This window comes from Paroedura picta, chromosome 3 (assembly GCF_049243985.1).
Source record: "Paroedura picta isolate Pp20150507F chromosome 3, Ppicta_v3.0, whole genome shotgun sequence".
Classification (NCBI taxonomy): Eukaryota; Metazoa; Chordata; class Lepidosauria; order Squamata; family Gekkonidae; genus Paroedura; species Paroedura picta.
The window spans coordinates 3,191,633-3,213,366 of record NC_135371.1 but is presented as its reverse complement, the minus strand read 5'-3'; the positions used below and the strand labels follow the sequence as shown (position 1 = coordinate 3,213,366).

Genomic DNA, 21,734 nt, shown 5'->3' with positions numbered 1-21,734 from the left:
TTTAAAAATTCAGTTTGCATAGCACGGCTCGGGATGGTTCACAACAAAAGGATAAACCAAGAACAAAACCACTAAAATTGTTATTATTATTTTATATCATGCTAACCTCATCCTCCAAATAGTCCCCCACTTCTAAATCACCTTGTATCCTTTTGGGTGGAATAAAAATGCACTTAATCCAGAATCCCCCCCCCCTTTCTCTCTTCACCTCCCATAAACCTATAGCAGAGCCCCCCCCCCCCCCCCCAGTTACTCCAAAGTCTGCAAAGGTGGTGATGGGAGGGGAAAGGGAATCTAAGAAAGGGTTAAGACGAGAGAGTTCCTTAGAACGAGCCTGCTAGAGAGGAGGAGGGCAAACTTCAAAGGCCTCCGAGAACCCGCGCCCGCACCGCGCGAGCGAGCCTGGCAGAGTTCCTTCCGGTTGGAATTCTCCGCAGCTGCCCTGCGGGGGGCGAATGGCGGCCGCGTGGTGAGTGCGGGCGGCTGCAGGACATGCAACGCGGGGAGGGAATCCGGCTGGGCGGCAGGCGGCTTTCCCGCCCCCTCCTGTCGCTCCTGTCTGGGCTGGCCGCGGCAGAAGAACTTTGCAGGCGGGGTCCGCAGCGTGCAAGCTTTCGAGCCCACACAGAGCGCTTCTGCGATCGTGTTTTTGGAAAGAGGCTTTAGGAGAGGGGCTTCTGCGGCGCTCTGCCATTCAAAAGTCAGTAGGCAGCCCTTTAACGGCGGGGGCGGGCTGCATTCCCCACAGCAGGGGTAGTCAACCTGTGGTCCTCCAGATGGCCATGGACGACAGTTCCCATGAGCCCCTGCCAGCAGGGCTCATGGGAACTGTAGTCCATGGACATCTGGAGGACCACAGGTTGACTACCCGTGCCCTGTAGCAATACCACGCGCGCCCAGGTGCCCAGTTGGCAGGTTTCTTTTCAAAGCAATGTTTTTTTTAAACCTATATACGTTTTAACTATATAGTTTATTATTGCTTTAGCATTTGTTATTTGATTTATTGATTGCTCCTCTTTGCATCCTTGCTTGGGGTGACACGCAATATATATTTCTGCAACAGCATTCAATTTAAAGTCAGGATGTAAAAACTGTCGACAATAAGTAATAGTAAAAACTCTATCTCGGTTTTCTGGGTGGCATGGACTGTGTGTGTGTGGGGGGGATGCAGTGTGTCTGTGCATCCCTTTGGTGGTGGTGCCCTTTGGCAGGCTCTGCAGAATTTTGATAGTTCAATCAGGGCCCGTGTCTCTGTTTAATAATAATAAACAGACTTCCTTAATTCAGTTATGTATTTTTAGTGTATTCACACCCCCCCCATCATCACCCATGCCGATTTCACTTTCTCCCCTGTCAATTTTAAGCTACTTTCGTTTGTACCGATTGGTAGCCCCCGCTGGTCATTTTAAATTGTGTGGCATTATTGTTTATATATTGCAAACTGCTTTGAGATCCACTAGGTTAGAAGGCCAGCTTAAAATGTTTTAAATACCTACACGTTGGTAGACCACCTCAGACCCTACAGGCTTGCTATTTATTTTAAATATATATATATATGTTTTAATTTATAGGCTGCCCCTCTCCCCGTGGTCTCTGCAAAGAACCTCCAAATTAGTCAAATGCTGCCCTCAATATAAGCATCGGTGGGGGCCTCCTGATGAGGGGGATCACGTTCATCGCCCTGGGGAAGTTCTTCCCTCATCATGGGCTTGTGACTCGTTTTTTCCCCCTTTGCAATGCTCATTTGTTTTTATGTCGTCAAAAAGCCCCTTCTTGGGGAGGTGTCCAGGGTCTTGCGTAACTGAATGCCTTTTTCTTCAGGAGGAGGGCAAACTTCAAAGGCCTCCGAGAACCCCCACCTTCAGGGAGAAGCCCCTCTGGAACGGGATCATCACCTACGTGTAGCCCCTTCTTTCAGCCTGGAAACGGCCGTCGCTGGTAGAGGCCCTGAGAGGATTCACAAAGCGATTCCGTGGTGACTTTGGACAAAATGGCGGCAGACCACAGCACGCTGTGTGGCTTGAGGGTCAAGTTGCAGGGCCCGCTAGAGCTAGTGAGGCTGTCGGAGAAGGAAGCAGGAGAGCGGGATGGGCCAGACCCTGTTAGGGGGCAAGAAATGGAGGTGCTGGAAGGAATGAGCCCTGTTCCGGGGGAGGAACTGAGGCCGGTAGACCCCAGAACAGAAGAGGTGATAGAGGGGCTGGAAAGAGTCAGCCCAAAGCTGGAGGAGGAAATGGAGGAGCAGGAGGCCGAAGACCCCGTGCGGCAGGATGCGTGGGAGAATGCGCCTGGCGTCCCTCAGCCCGAGAGCACCAGGGACTTTCTCCTGCCATGGCAAGACCTAGTTAAACAAAGCCACGAGCTGGGACTGCTTTCTCAGACGGACGCCAGAGAGAGGCCGGAGGTCCCCCACAGAGTAGCCTTTCCTGGCTCCAACAGCAGGACACTCCAGGAGCCGGAGCCCTCAGGCCTGGCAGGGACTCGGACTCCTCCCGCCGCCTCTCTTGGAAGACAGGCAGGGGGCATCCGGTGCCCCTCAGAGGAGTGGGAGGCCCCCAGCCAGCCAGGCCTTGGCGAGGAGGCCACCAAGATGGAGGATCCCTTGGAGAAAAGGGAGGAAAAGGTCCTGGATGAGGACATGGTTGTCTCGGAGATTCAGCGCCAGCACTTCCGGCAGTTCTGTTACCGCGAGGCGGAAGGGCCCCGTGAGGCCTGCAGCCGCCTCTGGTTCCTCTGCTGCCGGTGGCTGAAGCCCGAGAGGCACACCAAGGAGCAGATCTTTGAGCTGCTGGTTCTGGAGCAGTTCCTGGACATCCTGCCCCCGGAGATCCAGAGCTGGGTCATGGAAGGCTGCCCGAAGACCTGTGCCCAGGCGGTGACCTTGGCGGAAGGGTTCCAACTGCGGAAGCGGCTGTCTGAGGGCCAAGAGGAGCAGGTAAGAGCAAGGCTCAGCCTAAGGAGAGCCAGCGGGGAGCAGGGGCTACAGGATTTGACTAAGATCTGGGAGGCCCGTGTTCGAATCCCCCACTTGGCCAGGGGAGACCTTGGGCCAGTCCGCACCCTTCCATCTTTTTTTGGACAGATTCCCCTGAAGAGGGTTATTTTTGAAGAATTGGTTTTTGTACCCCGCTTTTCACTGCCCAAAGGAGTCTCAGAGCAGCTTACAATCACCGTCCCTTCCTCTCCCCACAACAGACATCCTGCGAGGTAGGTGGAGCTCTGCGAGAACTGCTCTGCAAGACTGTGACAGGACTGACAAGCCCAAGGTCACCCAGCAGGCTGCATGGGGAGGAGGAGGGGGAATCGAACCTGGCTTGCCAGATTAGAAGCCGCCGCTTTTAACCTCTACGTCACAAAATGATTGTCACTACCCAAAAGAGTCCCAAAGCAACTAACAGTCGCCTGCCTTTCCTCTCCCCAAGGCCCCTGTGAGGGACAGAAAGAGCTCTGACAGAACTCTGCAAGAAAAACTCTATGACAACTGACTAGCACTGAGTCACCCAGCTGGCTGCATGCAGAGGAGTGAGGAATCAAACCCATTTCTACAGATTATAGTCTGGGGCTCTTAACCAGTACACCACGCTGGCTGACCCTGGGCTAGTTACAGTTCTCGTAGGGATGGTCTCATAGGGCGGCTCTCTCAGCCTCACCTACCTCACAGGGTGTCTGTTGTGGGGAGAGGAAAGGGAAGGCGACTGGAAGCTACTTTGAGACTCCTTCGGGTAGAGAAAAGCGGCATATAAGAACCTTCTTTTTCTTCAGTAATATCAGGGCTCTCTCAGCCTCACCCACCTCACAGGGTGTCTGTTGTGGGGAGAGGAAAGGGAAGACGATTGGAAGCCGCTTTGAGACTCCTTCGGGTAGTGAAGCAACGGGGTATAAAAAAACAGGTCTTCTTGATGTAGCTGTGAGCATCCCTTTGAATTGCAAGCCTGTTTTCTCAGTCTCCTAAATGGGATCTTCCTTTCTGCTTTCAGATCAAGGAGATGACAAAAGAAGGGATCCCGAATTTCTCCGAGGCAGAGCATTCTCCGTTGCATTGTGAGATGAAGCAGGCCTCCCAAGAAGCCAGACCAGAGGAGGGCTCAGGGAGTGCAAGCTTGATGGGTAAGAGACGTCTTGTGGCTGATTTTGAGGTTCACTAGAAAAGAGGGGGAGTGTCTCTGGAGCTTCTGTCTCTGGTGATATTCATAGAATCATAGTCGGAAGGGGACCTGCAGGGTCATCTAGTCCAACCCCCTGCAGGAACTCACAACTACCTGTCCGCCCACTCACAATCTGCTTAAGTTCATAAAATCAGCATTTCCATCAGATGACTATCTAGTCTGTGCTTAAAAACATCCAAAGAAGGAGAACTCACCACCTCCCGATCAGATTGATGTATTGATCAGATTGATGTTGGCTGCAGAGGAGAGGACATGCAGTAATGGGTTTAAACTTCAAGTACAACGATATAGGCCAGATATCAGGAAAAAAATTTCACAGTCAGAGTAGTTCAGCAGTGGAATAGGCTGCCTAAGGAGGTGGTGAGCTCCCCCTCACTGGCAGTCTTCAAGCAAAGGTTGGATACACACTATTCTTGGATGCTTTAGGATGCTTAGGGCTAATCCTGCGTTGAGCAGGGGGTTGGACTAGATGGCCTGTATGGCCCCTTCCAACTCTATGATTCTAGGATTCTATGATAAGCTTGATCTGCTAGCAGTCATTATCGGGTTAGATGTCAAAGAGAAATCATTTGCCTCAGAAGCACAGAAGCTTCCTTGAGTGTCCCTGGTCCTTCACGTTTCCAGGTGAAGGGAAAAAAACAGGCCATTGACAAAGATGATCTGACTCCAATGGTAGCAAGAGAAAGAAATTTTACTTACAGAAATGGAAGGACATCTGACATGACCCATTCATGCAGGGACATTTAACTTATTGCAAACAGATGACTTTCACAAAGGTTTCTTTTCTACGGCTCCAGAACCAGGTAAGAGACAGCAGAGAGGTCCTATATAATATTAATTGCAGAAGGGCAAGCAATGGTCAACGCGGTTGAATATCTTGAACCCATTGGTGAGTCCGATTCTCAATTGGCCCTGAACCAAGAGGATTCTCTTAATCTTTTCCCTCCCAGATCCTCTTGTGTGAAGAGTCACAAGACCCAACACAGTTCAGTTCTGTCACGCTTTAGAGAGTTTTGGGAATGGCAATCCTGCTAAATACCCATTTTTTTAAAAATAATATTTTATTAAGGGTTTCAAAGATAAGGAGATAACACTATCTGGAGAGAAGTTGCAAGTCTGAAAAGTCTCCTGCCCCAGTTGGAGGTTGGCACTCTTGGCATTTGCAATATGGTCTACTTCACAGGGCTGTCGTACACTTGCAAGGAGCCAATTTCTGTGGGGGCTGCGATGCTGGTCAGTGGCAGCAAAAAATGTTTTCTTGTGACTCCTTAACTAATCTTCTTTTAGCGAAGGTGTTTTGAAAGCTGAAAATGTGATATTAGTGCTGGGGTGAGGCGTAAATATTTCTTGATTCTGTGCTTTTGTGTTTTTAAGACTACGTGACATGTGGCAAAACCCAGTGAAAATGCCAGAGGATGTAGTGATGGCCACAGGAATAAACAGCTTTAAAAGGGGAACTGGATAGGTTCGTGGAGAATAAGCCTATCAGGAGCTACCAGTTAATTCCTTCCCCTGAGGCAGCTTCTGGGCTCTGGGATGCAGAGGTTAACTGCCTCTGAATGTGGAGGTTCCCCTTCGTCACCATGGCTAGGAGCCACTGATAGAATTATCCCAGATTAATTTATCTAATTCACCTCGGTGTAGTGGTTGGCAGTGTCTAATCTGGAGAGCCAGGTTTGATTCCCCGCACCACCACAAGCAGCCAGCTCAGCTGGGTGATCTTGGGCCAGTCACAGTCATATTAGAGCTTGTTCTCTCAGAGCTCTTTTAGCCTTACCTGCCTCACAGGAAGTCTGCTGTGGGGAGAGGAACGGAAGGTGATTGTAAGCCGTTTTGAGTGAAAGGCAGGGTATGAAACCCAACTCTTCTTTTTCGAATCTCCTTTTAAAACTGTCCTTGTGCCTGTCGCTACATCCTCGAACAATGAGTGCCTCCTTTTAATCCCCGTTTTAATCACTCCAGCAGGACAATTGAGGCTGGCTGCGGTTGAGGACGAAGACAGCAAGCAGCTGGGATGTTCCAGCGAGGATGGAACCAACGGGGTCCCGACGGGCAGCGCAGGCAAGGAAGGTTCCGCGCGTGAGGAGCAGATGGAAGCTTCCGGAAGTTGGCAGGGAATGGAAGACCCCCAGGGGAGTTCCCCAGGCGGAAAACCAGAAAAACTTCCCAAAAGCGAGGAGCCTCGGGGGGAAAGTACAGCCCCCCAGAGAATCCACACAGTAAAGAGTGAACGTGTGGAGGAAGAGAACAGCCTGGTGGAAAATTCGGACATCATTGAATTTAAGGTCACCCACACGGGCGACATGCCCTACAAATGCCTGGACTGCGGGAAGAGCTTCAACTACAGCACGAGTCTCGTGAGGCACCAGAGGATCCACACGGGGGAGAAGCCGTACAAATGCCTGGACTGCGGGAAGTGCTTCTGTCAAAGCTCGGGCCTCACCATCCACCAGAGGATCCACGCAGGGGAGAAAGCCTATCAGTGCCTGGACTGCGGGAAAAGCTTCCGGGTGAAGTCGCACCTGATCCGCCACTCCATCATCCACAAGGGGGAGAAGCCGTACAAGTGTCCCGAGTGCGGGGTGAGCTTCTGCGAGAGGTCGGAGCTGCGCATCCACCAGCGCATCCACACGGGCGAGAAGCCGTACAGCTGCCTGGAGTGCGGGAAGAACTTCTGCCGGAAGGCGGACCTCACCCTCCACCAGCGGATCCACACGGGGGAGATGCCCTACACCTGCCTGGAGTGCGGCAAGGGCTTCCGCTGGAGTTCGAACCTCATCACCCACCAGAAAACCCACACCGGGGTGAAGCCGTTCGAGTGTGCCGAGTGCGGGAAAAGCTACTATTCGAACATGAGCCTGGTTCGGCACCAGCGGGTCCACACGGGGGGCACCCCCTACATCTGCTCCGACTGCGGGAAGAGCTTCTGCGACAGCACCAGCCTGACCAGGCACCAGAAGATCCACACGGGGGAGAAGCCCTACACCTGCCTGGAGTGCGGCAAGAGCTTCAACCGCAACTCCAACCTCATTTCCCACCAGAGGACCCACACGGGAGCGAAGCCCTTCCTGTGCGCCGACTGCGGGAAGAACTTCCGCTCCAAATCGGAACTCCACCGGCATTACACGGTCCACGTGGGGGAGAAGAGTCTGGGGGTTGAGGCGGGGCTGTCTGTCCCCGGGAGAACTAACAGCGACGGGGAAGTCAGGAAGGAGTGAACGAACCGCGGGTGAGATGGGGAAGATAAAGCCAGCCAGTAATTGAAAGCACAGGGCTTATGACTCCCCAGGAGTCTCTCCCCATCAGCTTTGTTGTTTTACGGACTTAAAACACGCACGTACCCAGCCCTCGGATTTCCGTTCTCATCTTGAGAGATCGTTTCCAGGTTCCAGCCCCCCGGCATTTCGCTGGCTAGCAATCGGAGGCCTTCCGTGCCGCCAAAAACATGCAGGCGTCGTTCCTCGTTGCCCATCTTTTTCTTTTTTTTGTTTCTTTTTCCTCTTCCTCCGAAATCTGAACTCCAAGAACAGTATTGTCTCTTTCTTCTAAAAAAAATAATAATTTGTACGCCGATAAAATCAGGTGTCTGATCTTCGCATGTTCTCAAATCTAAAGTCAACGCTTTGTTCTTAGAATACACTAATCCTTTTGTTTTGTTCTTGTTGATTTTATCGTTGGAAGTTAGTCCGCCTGCATGCTCTGAAGGAGTTCATTTGTAAGGCAGAGCTTCAGGCGCATTTTGATGATGTCATATTCCAGGGACTTCCTGGCTTAGGACGCTTCCATAACTGGTTACTTGGAGCCTTAATGGCCAGAGTCAATAATTTCTCTAGACTTGGAGGCCAACTTGGGAAAACGTGACCAGGTCTGGATAATTTCACAAATGACGTGAGGTTTGTTTCTTGGACAGCTGAAGACAGTATAGAGTTCATACTTTGAGTATCTGAGCCATGTCAGTTTTTTTGTTTTTTTTTGAGGAAGTATTTTTATTAGGCCTGAAAGGCAGAATTTAATACGAAGTTTTATATGAAGCTTTCTTTGCTCTTTGTTCTATTAAAAAGGTGTGTTCATTGCAGTCCTTCCCGGATTCCCTTATCTACGTGTCTCTTGATGAAGAGAATGCTCTTCCAGTACAATATATAATGCATGACATTTTCCTGAGGTGGCAACTTATTTTATTTGTTCCCACAGCTACATGTTCTTCACGTGCTTTTCAGTAAAAAAAAAAGAGCTTCCATCTGTTCTGCTGTGTTTTTTAATTTCGAGTGGTTGCTATCCCTAATGCTGAACTCAAACACGAGAAAAAGCAGAGGTCTCGTTTGGCCAGAAAAATATGGATGGAAAAAGAAGGCTGAGGCAGAATGGGGCCCTACTTACCTGCAGGAGTGCCTACCTCCTTATGCCCCCCTCAGGGCACTCCGCTCTGCCGGTATAAATTTGCTGAGGGCCCCAGGGCCCCAGGAGGCGTGCCTGGCATCGACCAGTGCCAGGGCCTTTCACCACTTTTATGGTTGAGATCTTGGAAGATGTTAACATTGGAGTGTTTTTACGGGATATTTGTTTTTATGTTTTTATATGAATTCTATGAACCGCCTCAAGCCAGCTTGTTGGGAGCAGCGGTCTATAAATCGAATAAATCAATAATTTTATTGCTCAGTTTTTAAAAATCTGCCCCTAAGAATTCCCAATGCATTTTGCCCCTAAAATACAGTTCTTCAGGGCAATATGTAACACAACAATAAAATGTTTGAGTGTTTAAAATTATGGTTAAAATCACAGCAGGTATTAAAAGTTAAACTCCACCCTCAAACGGCTAGAGTTTATTGTAGCTTTGAGATTGTTGTTTTTTTTTTACAAGTTTTCTGATGTGCAAATAATTTTCAACACGGCCAGCTGAAGCCCATAAATGAATCCCCCCCCTGCATTTTAATAAACTTACCAATCTGTTCATCTTCCAACAATTCATCCATGAGAATCTCTTCCTATATTCTGAGACCCCCCTACAGGACTAGACAGCCTGTATGGCCCCTTCCAGCTGTGATTCTTTGAAATACAGCTGATGTAATCTCTCCTCATTTTTTTTTAAACAAAAGCTGATGCAATTCCCAAAACACATTTAACCCTCTTTGGTGTTTGGAATCTGACAATTTGGGCTGCTTCTCTCCTTGGCAGCAACCTTCCATTTCTACTGGTCAGTTTCCGCAGCCCCCCCCCCCAAAAAAAAAAAAAACATTAGAGGGACCATGGTTATGTTCAATGAAGCATTTGGCCAATGGGACACTTGTTCTTTGCCATTTTCTGCCTGGATAGACGTGTTCTTGGGCTTCCAGCTGCTGTCCCTAGTGCTGAACAAGGAAGAGGAGAGGTCTCTTCTGGCCATGGAGTGAAGCCGCAGGGTGCTGTGTCCAGAATCCTTTGCCTCATCTGCTCCCAGTCGGACAGGAGATGCCACAGGGAAAAAATTGAGTTTTATGCTTTGCTTTTCTCTAGCTTAAGTGGCCCCAAAGCAGCACACAGTCTCTTTGCTTTCCTTGCAACTGGTGCCTTGTGAAGTAGGTGCTCCTGGTGGTTGAAGCCGGAGAATGACACCAGGGAGCAGATCTTTGAGCTGCTGGTTCTGGCTGCCCGAAGACCTGGGTCCAGGCGGTGACCTTGGCGGAAGGGTTCCAACAGCGGAAGTGGGTGTCAGAGGGCCAAGAGGGGCAGGTAAGAGCAAGGCTCGGCCGAAGGAGACCCAGGGGGGAGCGGTGGCTACAGGATTTGACTAAGATCTGGGAGGCCTGTGTTCGAATCCCCCACTTGGCCAGGGGAGACCTTGGGCCAGTAGCACCCCATCTTTGTTTTGATGAATTATTGAAAAACAGATTCTCCTGAACAGGGTCTTTTTGAAGAATTGTTTTTTGTACCCCACTTCTCCCTGCTCGAAGGAGTCTCAGAATCGCCTTCCCTTCCTCTCCCCACAACAGACCCTGTGATGTAAGTGGAGCTATGCAAGAACTACTCTGCAATACTGTGACAGGACACTCTGTGAGGTGGTTGGGGCTGAGAGTTCTGAGAGAACTGCTCTGCAAACAGCTCTAAAAGGACTCTGACTAGCCCAGCTGGCTGCATTTGGAGGACTCTGGAATCAAACCCGGCTCCCCAGATTAGAGGGTGCTGATCTTAATCACTACATCAAGGAGGAGGAATTGGGGTTGCTTAGCCTGACACATAGTCTGGAACCAAAGCCATGCTTGATGCTTCTGAAAACACAAGCTGACCATGGTTGAGATCTGCTGTTGTGTCTTTATGAAACCGTACTTTAAATTTAAACTAAGTGGAAGTGAGCCACTTAAACTAGCTAGGATTCATCAAACTGGAAACTGCAATTTGAATTTTGGTGTGTGTGTGTGTTTTTAACTGCAGTTTTATGTATATACTAGGGGCCAAGCCTGTTGCATTCAGGAATACAACGGTGCTAGATTGGGAATGGGGTGGAAGAACTTTGCAGATGGCCTCTCCCTCCCCCCAGGACTTGGAAAACCTGCAGCCTGGAGGCCCCCAGGCAGGAAACACCGGCAGGGGCAGCCCCCACACAGCAGGGATCCGCAGCCTCCGAGCCTCGGATGGAAGTGGAAGGAGGAGGGGGGTGGTCAGGGGTGGGGGACAGAAAGCCATCGACTGGCTGCGACAGGCATGCTGGTTGGAGGAGGAGGAGGCAGTCGGGGGCGGGACAGCTGCCCTGAGTGGGTGTTAAGTGCACTTAGGCCATGAGACCAGCTCCTCCTCCAAGGCCTTGCCAGAAATATTACATGGAACAGATTATTTGACTTTCATTCTGTCGTTCCCCAAAAGGGCTCAGAGCAGTGCAAAGTAATTCAATATAATACAGTTCAAAATGTAAAGTTTAGTTTGAAAATTCAACTAGTCCAGTTGGCAACCTATGGCCGCCTCTTATAAAATATTACGGTGGGTTTCTTCCTGGGGGCCTGTATGGCGTCCTTAAGATTGTTGCCTATGGATGGCCAGCAACTTCTCACTGTTAACTCTGACCTCCGTCGTAGGCCTGGCAGAATAGCTGTTTTGCAGGCCCTGTGGCATTGGTTAAGGTTAATATGCACGCTATGGTTAGTCTTACAGCAGCTTACAATCACCTTACTACAATGGCAGACAAAGTGTGTCTTTGCAGGTGTCTGAGGATGTGTGTTCAGACAGGAAAGCTTAGCTAGCCCTGAGTAAAACTTCACGGGACTCAGACCTTGTTCTGGAAACCAATTGAAATTGGGCAGGAGAGCTCCAGGCCCTCCCTGGAGATTGGCAATCCTCGGTCTGTCAACTACAACTTATAGGGCGACTATTAATTCTTGTGACCTGGTCGCTATGTCTCCCCCAAGGTCACCTGGATTGAAATAGCCTTTTTTTTTACAGCCACTTCACATCACCAATGGTGGAGCCTGGAGTTCTCCCAGAATTACGACTGGTCTAAATTCAAATGGGTCGCCGTGTTGGTCTGAAGCAGCACAATAAAATCAGAGCCCAGTAGCACCTTTAAGACCAACAAAGATTTATTCAGGGCATGAGCTTTCGAGTGCAAGCTGCACTCGAAAGCTCACGACCTGAATAAATCTTTGTTGGTCTTAAAGGTGCTACTGGGCTCTGATTTTATTGACCGGTTTAAAGACAGAAATCAGTTCCCCTGGTGGCACCTTCAGAATAAGGTCTCCAAGCCATCCCACCCCTGCTGAACCCCCTCCTTTTGCCAAATTCCACTCTTCCCATGTTCTACTCTTCCCCCTAAACTCCTGGAATTGCCCAAATTGGATTCAGCAACCGTACCCTTTGGAACTATTTCTTCTCTACTTTTGACATCGGTAGCTTCCCTAAGAGCTGAATATTTGACCAAGTGGGGCTCCACTAATGTGTTAAATACATGGACGAACATACTGTGAATTTAGCATGGTGCGATGGATAAAAAGCAGCAGACTCTAAGTTAGAGAAGCAGGTTCAATCCCTCACTCCTCCACATGAAGGCAACTGGGTAACCTTGGGCCAGTCCCAGTGCTTTTAGAGCAGTTCTCTCAGAGTTCTCCCAGCCCCATCTACCTCGCAGGGTGTCTGTTGTAAGGAGAAAAAGGGGAAAGGTGCAAGCCACTCTGAAATCCCCCAGCTCTTCTGCTCTCCAGCGTCTTAAACCGGCAAGCAGGCCAGATGGACACGGTGTGGATGAAAGGAGCCTTTGAGTGAAAGAGGGAGGAAGTGCAGCTAGCAAAGAGTTAAACTAGCAGAGCTGAAGTTTCCTAGAGAGGATCAAAAAGGGAAAGGAGGGGGGGCCTGTGTGTGTGTGTTTTTTCCCTTAAACAAATGAGAGCAGACCAGTGAATCCCCCTCCTTTTCACACTGAGATCCTCAGCAGCATCTGTGCACATCTGGAAATCACAGGAGAGGTGAGTTTGGAGCAAAGGTGTGTCCAGGGAGGTGGCCCAGCCGGCTGGGGGCAGGAAAGAGGAATGCAAAAAGCAGGAGGGGGGGGGTCTTGTGATTGCCACTTTGCAGACCCACAATGGGGTCTGTGGGGCACAGCAAGACCTCAGCCTTGGACTTATGCAGCTGTGCAGAGGGGCGGGGGGGGAGCGGGGAATTTGTCTTTTTACTCAGACATTTTTCTTATGTATTATTATTCTTCTTCCTTCACTCTGTTGCCCCAGCAAGAGCATTTTAAATTTTTTTCAAAATATACCCCAAACTTAATTCTGCAAACCTGCTTTCGATATTTTCAGACCCTTAACAAAATTTATTGCAGCTTTAAAAATATATCTATTGCCGTCCGGAATGGGGTTATGGGCCGGTTTCCTCAAGGCTGGGCTTCAGCCTTAACGTGCAATTAAATGTTTCGGACCTCTGTTAGGTGACTCGGGAGTCCTCAGTAGCGACAGACACAAACGTTTTACATTAATGTTTACAAAATGCATGAGGGTTACACGTCTTACTTCTGCAGGGTGCATTTATCTGGCTGCGGCTGCGGAATGTATGCTAAGTTGCCGCTTGTATTAAATTAGATTTTATTGCGAGTGGATTGCTTCTATTATCCCGTAGGTAAATTGCTGTGGGCTTCTTTGATCTGAGCCCGCAAGGAGGAAATATTTCGTGGAAAAGAGGGTTGCTAGGCCTCAGGGCATGGCCTGAATGCCCAGGCTTTGGATCTCTAGGGAAATACTAAAAGCTTAGGCAAAGAAAGGACTGATTTCTACTTGGTGGTCTTCGTTGATCGCAAAATTCATCAGAATGAAGCAGGCTAAGGGAGGGTTACCGTCCTGCACAATTCCTGGGGACCTCCTGGAATTGTAACTCATCTCCAGACTTCAGAGATCTGTCCACCTTGAGAAAATGGCAGCTTTGGAGGATGGACTTTGCGTACAAGGGCGATCCCCTCGTTGTTGTTTACCTAGACTTCCAGAGAGCATTGCTAAAGCTCCTCCTCAAAGGCTCCGAGAAGTCAACTCGGCCGTTGTGAGAGACAAGAAGAAGTCCTCTTGTGGATAAAAAAAGAAACCTGGTGAATTAACAGGAGATAGAGAGCGAGTCTACATGGACAGTTTTCACAGGGGAAGGTAGAAAGCTGTGGGGTATCGCAGGGCTAGGGGTCTAGGTCTGGCCCTTTTAAACTTGTTCGTGAATGATTCGGAACTGGGCGTAAGCAGTGAACAGGTAAAGTCTGCAGGTGACACAAAGTTGTGCCAGGGAGGTGCTCCAGAAGGGTCTGTTGAGGCTGGGCCTTGCAGGCATCAGAGTGGCAAATGTGGTCCGACATGGGGAAGTGCCAAATTACGTGCCCTGGAGCCGAAAATCCTCACAACGGCTGGTGGTGGGGTCTGAACTGGCGATAACTGACCTTGGAGTCATGGTAGAAAGTTTGCTGAAGATGTTGACTCCGTGGGCGACTGCAATTCAAAAAGCAAATGCGATGGTGGGGGTTATTAATGGGACCGACCCTATTGGAACAATCAAAGTTTCGAAGGGCCTGTCAAACGGCACTCCTATGGTTGAGGCTCAAATAAGCAAAAAGTGAGATCGAGATGGACCGACCCCCCCCCCCTTTCCTCCCCTCTCGCCTCCCTTCGCCACTGGAACCTGGACTGGTGAACTTGTTGGAACATTATTATTATTTATTATGTTTATTGATTGCCTCTCCCAGACTGTCCAGTTCAAAAGTTACACTGATGAGAGAGAGAAAGGAACCCAATGCAGCACCATTAGATTTTTTTCATATCTTTGAATGCTGGTAAGCAGGTAGAAGAAAAAGAAGAGTTGGTTCTTATATGCCGCTTTTCTCTACCTGAAGGAGTCTCAAAGCGGCTTCCCTTTCCTCTCCCCGCAACAGACACCCTGTGAGGGAGGTGAGGCTGAGAGAGCCCTGATATTACTGAAGAAGAAGAGTTGGTTCTTATATGACGCTTTTCTTTACCTGAAGGAAGCTCAAAGCGGCTTACAATCCCCTTCCAGTTACTCTCCCCACAACAGACACCCTGTGAGGGAGGGGAGGCTGAGCGTAAATATAAAACACTTTACAAACAACCATTAAAAAAATTAAGCTAAAATCCCTATTGAGTGCTGCAGCGGTCAGAGTAATTTCTGGCGTTGATTTCATGTCCAGATTTCAGAGGGAGGGGAAAGGAGGAACATGGGGGGGGGGTATATAAATTAAAATAAATAAATAAATAAATTGTCGTGTGATTAGACTGGGTTCAGTCGTATGCCAGGTGGAATATTTTTTTACGTTAGCCGCCCTGAGCCTACTTTCAGAGAGGGATAGTTTACAAATATAAAATAAAATAAAACAAATAAATAAATCAGGCAGTACCATAATACCCCTGTATGAATCTATGGTGAGGACTCACATGGAATTTGGTGTACAGTTCTGGTCACTGTATCTCGAAAAAGATTTTATAGCATTAGAAAAGATGCAAAAACGCAGGTTCCTTATGAAAAAAAAGTCAAAGAAGTTAAGGCTCTTTAGCTTGGAGAAACAATAATTAGGGGGTTACAGGAGAGAGGTTTGCAGAATCTTGCATGGGACAGAGAAGGGAGAGAAAGAAGTCCTTTCCCCCCTTTCTTACAATGCCAGAACCCGTGGGCACTCAAGGAAAGATTAGAACAGATAAAAGGAAGTATTTCTTCAAGAGTAATTAACCTGGGAGTGACTGAGTGTTCATTATGCAAACAGAAGACAAACTGAGAATAAGGACCAGTTTAAAAACTGTGTGTAAATGTAATGCATATAATTGTATTGAGATTTAGAAGAAGAATGGTATACAAGTATAAAGAAGCGGATCCTCTGCAGAAATATCTATCTTATTTATAACTATTTTATAGATTTTCTTACAGTAGATATGTACATTACTTAGTGTAGTGGTTAAGAGTTAATCTGGCAGGCCAGGTTTGATTCCCAACTCCTCCTTCACATGCAGGCAGCTGGGTGACCCTGGGTTCTCCTAGAGCTGTTCTTACAGAGCGGTTCTTTGAGAGCTCTCTCAGCCCTGCCTACCTCACCAGGGGTCTGTTGAGGGGAAAGACGGGGAAGGCAATTGTAAGCTGCTTTGAGACTCCTTTGGCCAGTGAAAAGTATAAAAACCAACTTATTATTATTGTTAGAAGCTACTCTGAGTAGAGGGAGGTGGCAAAAATATTATTATTGTTATTGTTATTACTGCTGCTGCAGCAAAATTTCTGCCGTGTCCCAAGAGATTCAGTACAGATTCCATCAATAAAATCACCTCAAAGTAAAATATAAAGTGTGAGGTTAAATTAATTTAAAACTTTTCATTTCTGTATCCCTTTCACATCGTTACTTTGCTTTCTAAAAATATATACCAGCAAAAAAACCCAAAAAGGAGTAATTGACGTGTGGAATTCACTGCTGCAGGACGTGGTGGCAGTTTCAATTAGAATCAGCATCAAGAGGGGATTGGATAAGTATATGGAGTATAGGTCCATCAGTGGGTTTTAGCCAGAAGGTATAGCGGGAGCGCTATATTTGGGGCCGTGATTTTCTGTATTTTTGGTGCTTGGAGGGCAATAGTAAGAGGGCTTCTGGAGTTCTGGATGCACTGGTGGACCTCCTGATGGCCCCTGGGCTTTGGCCACTGTGTGACACATCCAAAGTGGCTTCTCTTATGTTCTTATGTATTGAGTTTATAAGAAATGTAAGTGCCTCCATAGGCACTGCTCCCCGATTACCAGGAATTTCCCAAGATAAAATTAGCAACCTTATTGGATGAGGAAGACCTACTTGAAGCTGAGCCTGGCACCTGGTGGGAGGCCTGGGGGGGGAAGGGACATAGTGTGGGTGTGTTTGTGGGTATGACGTCAGCGATGTTGCTATACCACTTTTGAGTAAAACCATTAATTGACAAAGGGTAGCTCTAGGAATTGTCAGAAACTCTATGGTGAAACCATTGAGTTTCTGGCAATTCCTAGAGCTACCCTATACCAGTTTCGGGTTTTACCCAGAAGTGATGTAGTGAAGCTGTCAACGTCATTATTTTTGTTATTATTTTGCTCCCACCACAGCTTGGAAGGTCTGGCAAGTCATTACTAGCTGACTTCTTATCACTTGGTTTGTCAGTTCTAACCTACTCCACAGGGTTGTTGTGAGGAAAAAATGTTAGATGGGAGGACTATGTAGGTTGTGCTGAGCTCCTAGGAGAAAGGTGGGCTAAAATATGACAGAAGTATGATCTCAGTCTCTGCTGTTCTTTTTTCCCCCCTCAGGAATAAAAAAACATCTTTTCTCCATCTCAAATACCAGCAGATTGGTACTTCATATCTCAGTGGTTAAAATATCCGAAGAATCGAGTGTATCTCCAAGAGACCCCCTTTGTCGTTTGGGGCTGTCCTTTGTAGTGAGAGCAAAATCCAAAGGCCTTAAAATTCCACAAGTTTCTTTTGGACTGAGTGACAAGGAATAAACATCGTAGAATCCCTACAGAAATCATCTTTAATTCGTATTTTAAAACAACACATCGTTCAGGGGTATTTTGGTGTGCTCCTATTGTGGTCTACTTTACTTGCCCCCAGTCTTCAAACACTCTGGGGTTGTCCGTAAACCATAAGCCCCTTTAATTTCATTTTGGGGGGAAACTTTTGCTCTCAGTAAGAAAGGTCACACCCAAGACAAGAGGGTGTTTGGAGCTGCCGTGGTAGCCCAGGCCCCAACGGAGCAGAAGCCTGAAGAACATTGGCCCGCGAAACAAAATGGCCGCCGACCAAGGAATCCTGTCAAACTTTGGCCTCCATTTCCAGGCAGAGGTGGAACGCTGGAGGCCTCCCAGGATGAAAACTGAGGAACAAGACCCAGAAAGCTCTAAAGAAGCAGAGGAATTAGGAGGGAAAAGGAAAGCTGCTCTGGCCATCCCGGCTGGGAGCGTCAAGGAATTCCTGCAAAGACGACCGGGCCAACAGGCCGGGAAGGAATCGAGCGAGATGCTCCTACAACACTGGGAAACCCAGTGGCAAGAGTTTCTGAAGGCCATGGAGTCTCCTCATGCCGGCTGGGGGATCCCACAGTTGTTGGTGGAGCCCACCCCCTGGGACGACACGAAGGGCTTCCTGGCCTCCTTCGAGCAAGTGGCCGAAGCTTGCCAGTGGCCCAAGGAGGTGTGGGCGACCCGGCTCCTGCCGGCCCTCAGCGGGGACGTCCAGCAGGCCTTTAGCAGGCTGGACTCGAGAGATCGGGAAGATTACGGGAAGGTGAAGGCCGCCATTTTGCAATGGGATGCCATTGCGCGGGAAAGGAAGCGCCAGCAGTTCCGCCGCTTCTGCTACCAGGAGGCCGAGGGGCCGAGAGCGGTCTACAGCCAGCTGCGGGAGCTCTGCCACGGGTGGCTGAAGGCCGAGAAGCAAACCAAGGAGCAGATCTTGGAGCTGCTCATTCTCGAGCAATTCCTGACCGTCCTGCCCCCGGAAATGCAGAGCTGGGTGAGGGAGAGCGGCCCGGAGACCTGCTCCCAGGCGGTGGCCCTGGCCGAGGGCTTCCTCCTGAGCCAGCAAACGACTGAGCGGAAGGAAGAGCAGGTGAGAGTGCGTGATCAGCAGCGCCCCAAAGGGTCTGGGATCGGCAGTGAGTTGTGGGAGGTGTATTCTGAGGGGTGCAGGCTACGATACAATTGCGGCGGGAGCCTCCAGGCTGGCGGTGGGAGGGCCCCTCAGTGGAAAGGGGTGTCACTCTGATGAAGGTCCTGAAAAAGGGAAAAAGGGAGAAGGAGAGAGGCTACAACCCTAATCCATGGGGCACCATGGGGCACCCTAATCCATGGGGCACCGTGCAGGGAAGCGTGGGGTCCGTAGCACGTGCTACATGGATAAACTTGCCCTGGTCACAGCCCTGATAGCGCTGTTCTCACAGAGCACTAATATCAGGGCTCTCTGTCCCACCCACCCCCCTCTCACGGGATCTGTTGTGGGGAGAGGAAGGGATGGCGATTGTAAGCCGCTTTGAGCTGCTTTTTGAGACTCCCTTCAGGTAGGGAAAAGAGGGGGATGAAAACCAACTCTTCTTCCTGGAGGTGAGCTAGAATTCCAGGCGATCCCCAAGTAATAATTATTGTATTGTAATAATGGGTATTTATGGGGTTTTATATGAGCCTCTTGTGGCGCAGAGTGGTAAGGCAGCAGTCATGCAGTCTGAAAGCTCTGCCCATGAGGCTGGGAGTTGGATCCCAGCAGCCGGCTCAAGGTTGACTCAGGCTTCCATCCTTCCGAGGTCGGTAAAATGAGTCCCCAGCTTGCTGCTGGGGGATAAACGGTAATGACTGGGGAAGGCACTGGCAAACCACCTCGTATTGAGTCTGCCATGAAAACGCTGGAGGGCGTCACCCCAAGGGTCAGACATGACTCAGTGCTTGCACAGGGGATACCTTTACCTTTTTTACCTTTATGTGATTTTATTGCAATTTTATACTTTATTGTGAACTGCCGTGAGACCTTTTGGCGAACGGCGGTATAGGCCCCACCAGGAGACCGGCATCTCCAGGGCTCTCGCAAGCCTATATATTTGCGGTTTCTATCATCTCTAGGCCGTCAGCCAGCCCGTGTTCTGAATGGCTGCCTCTGCGCATGCCAAAGGAGGTGGCGTGGCTCAAGGGTAGCTCCACTGCTTGGCTTGTGGAAAGTCTCAGATCCAATCTCTGACATCTCCACTTGGAAGGATGAGGTAGCCCACAGTGCTAACGCAGTAAAGGGCAAGTCATTGAAAGAGGAGCCATGAGACAGTGGCAGAAGATCTGCTTGGCACACACCCCAGCACAAGGACCTCCACTGCACCACTGAAGGTCAGCTGGGGCAGCCATTTTGTGGCTGCGCCTATCCCTATGTGGCAGAATTCCACAACAGTCTCAAAACAGCTGGGTGCCCCTGCTGGGATACAAGCGACGTTCCCTACAGTCGCCTTTCCCTTCCTCAGAGGTTACGGGGCAGCTCAGGGCCCAGAACAAGGTTCCTCCCCATCCCTGACTTACTCTTCCGCTGTGATTGCATCCCTCTTTTCTGTCTCAGGTGCCAGCACCATTTGAAGAAAAGCACGGGACTTTCTGTGAAGCCAAGAAGGTGCCAACGGATCTCACGCTTCAGCAGGGGGCCAGGGAAAGTGACAGGGGAGGCATGAGACCCCTGGGTAAGCGTCCCCTGTGCCGGGTTGCTGGTTGGGATCTGCAAGATCTGTCCTGAGCCTGATTCAACACAACCTGAAGAGTAGCCTACAAGGGGCATTGGGGGAGACGGGTGGTTAGCGTATTTAGATGAGGAACTTCCTGACATTTTTTTGTGTGTTGGCTCAAGAGACTTCCTGCTCCCCTGAGCACACTTCCTCCCTGATTGGCTCCAGATTGGCAGTTAAGTCAGTTAGACTGTTAGGACTATCTCTCCCCTCTCTTCTTGGCAAAGTTGTTTCCCTTCTCAATAAAACAAAGGAGGCTTCCAGTTACCTTCCTCTGCGTAGCGGCCCAGGACTTCTGCGGTCTCCCGTTCAAAATCATTTGAGAGCTGATGAGATTGGGCTAGATTGGGGCATCCAGGTTGCATTCAACATTTTATTTGTTTGTTTGTTTCTTGTCTCTCATGACTTTTGTCCCCTCAGAGGCGGCTAACAATTATTACCATAAACAAATACCCCATAAAAAAAACTCATAAAAACAGTAAACAATACATGTGGTAACCCACAAGATGGCAGGAACAATCTACCCCAGATCAAATCTGCTGAGTCCAACCAAACAAAACCAGCACTAGTTATTGTTATATTACAGGGATGCTCAGCTAGGGTGGGTTAAATTCTCTTTCTCTCCTACTGAGGCCGTAAGTCGTGACTAGGAATCTCTCTCTCTCTCTTTCTCTGTAACTCTATCAGGTGAAGGCCTGAGCAGCACAAGCAAGGAGGAGAAGTGTCGGGCCAAAAGCCCCGATCCGGAGGAGCCCATAGTGATTTCGGAATGGAGAGCCAAGCAGGCTCTTCCCCCGGGTCCCGAGAAGGAAGGAGAGCCTCCCGTTCAGCGTGGCCCCAAGAGGCAGCCAAGAGGTCACCCCGCAGAGGACAGGAGGAAGCCCGTTCCGTTCCAGGGGCACCTCCTCGGCAAGGCCTTCGTGCAGCCGCAGAGCTACGCCAGGAAAGTGGATGCCGCTTGCAACATCATCGTCCAAGGCTTTGCCCAGAGGCCGAGCTTCGTGGGCTGCCCTGACTGCGGGAAAGGCTTCATCGACAACGCCACCCTCGCGCGGCACCGGAGGATCCACACCGGGGAGAAGCCCTACCAATGCTCCGAGTGCGGGAAGAGCTTCAGCCAGAACGCGACTCTGAAGGTGCATCAGAAAACCCACCTGGGGGCCAAAGCGTTCCAGAGCTCTCCGCTGGTGAAAAACCCGAGGGTGTCCCCGGGGAGCAACCTGCTGGCCGGCTCCACCAGCGGGGTCTCCTTCGGCGCTGGCCCCAGCCTCGTCGGGCGTCGGAAGACTCACGCGGGGCCCAAGATGTTTGAGTGCTCGAACTGCGGGAAGGGGTTCAGCCGGATCGCCCACCTCATCTCCCACGAGAGGATCCACACGGGAGTGAAGCCCTTCGAGTGCTCGGACTGCGGGAAAAGCTTCAGCGACAAATCGAACTTCAACCGGCATTACAGGCTCCACATGAGAGACAAACAGCAGTCCAGTTAGGGCCCCGTTGTGTACAAAGGACTTTCCGCTCCTGTCTCGGTTTGCCTGCCTGTTCAGATGGACACCTCATTTCCTGGGACTGCCTGCCTTCCGGTGGGTGAGATGGAGGCAGGGCCTTTTCAGTGGCGGCCCCTCCGTTATAGGGCAACCTCCGAAATGTTCCCCTGGTGCCCAGGCGCTGGGTGTAAACGTTTTGCTTAGTGCTGTAGACAGTCCTTGCTGATATTCTTTTAGGGCAGAAGCTGTTTCTTGTTCCTGTTTTATCATGTAGTTTTTTTTTCTCTCTCTCTCTCTCTCTCTGCTGCTTTGGCCTCTTTTATTTTTATGCTGCTTTTTAATTTGCTGCTTTAAATCGTTTTGCTTTTAATTTTTTAATGGTTTTTACAAAAACTG

At 49.7% G+C, this 21,734-nt stretch overlaps 1 protein-coding gene across 1 annotated transcript in view; it reads left to right on the top strand.

Annotated features, from left to right (window-relative positions):
* The first annotated feature begins 367 nt into the window (after window positions 1–367).
* LOC143833826 (uncharacterized) overlaps window positions 368–21,734 on the top strand; it is a 45,719-nt gene continuing 24,352 nt past the window's right edge. Inside the window, exons 1-7 of the mRNA XM_077330051.1 lie at window positions 368–469; window positions 1,822–2,935; window positions 3,978–4,107; window positions 6,129–7,380; window positions 17,351–18,215; window positions 19,695–19,812; window positions 20,542–21,336. Of these exons, the coding sequence (XP_077186166.1) occupies window positions 1,991–2,935; window positions 3,978–4,107; window positions 6,129–7,380; window positions 17,351–18,215; window positions 19,695–19,812; window positions 20,542–21,336 (4,105 nt within the window). The 5' untranslated portion in view covers window positions 368–469; window positions 1,822–1,990. The remainder of the gene's footprint in view (window positions 470–1,821; window positions 2,936–3,977; window positions 4,108–6,128; window positions 7,381–17,350; window positions 18,216–19,694; window positions 19,813–20,541; window positions 21,337–21,734) is intronic.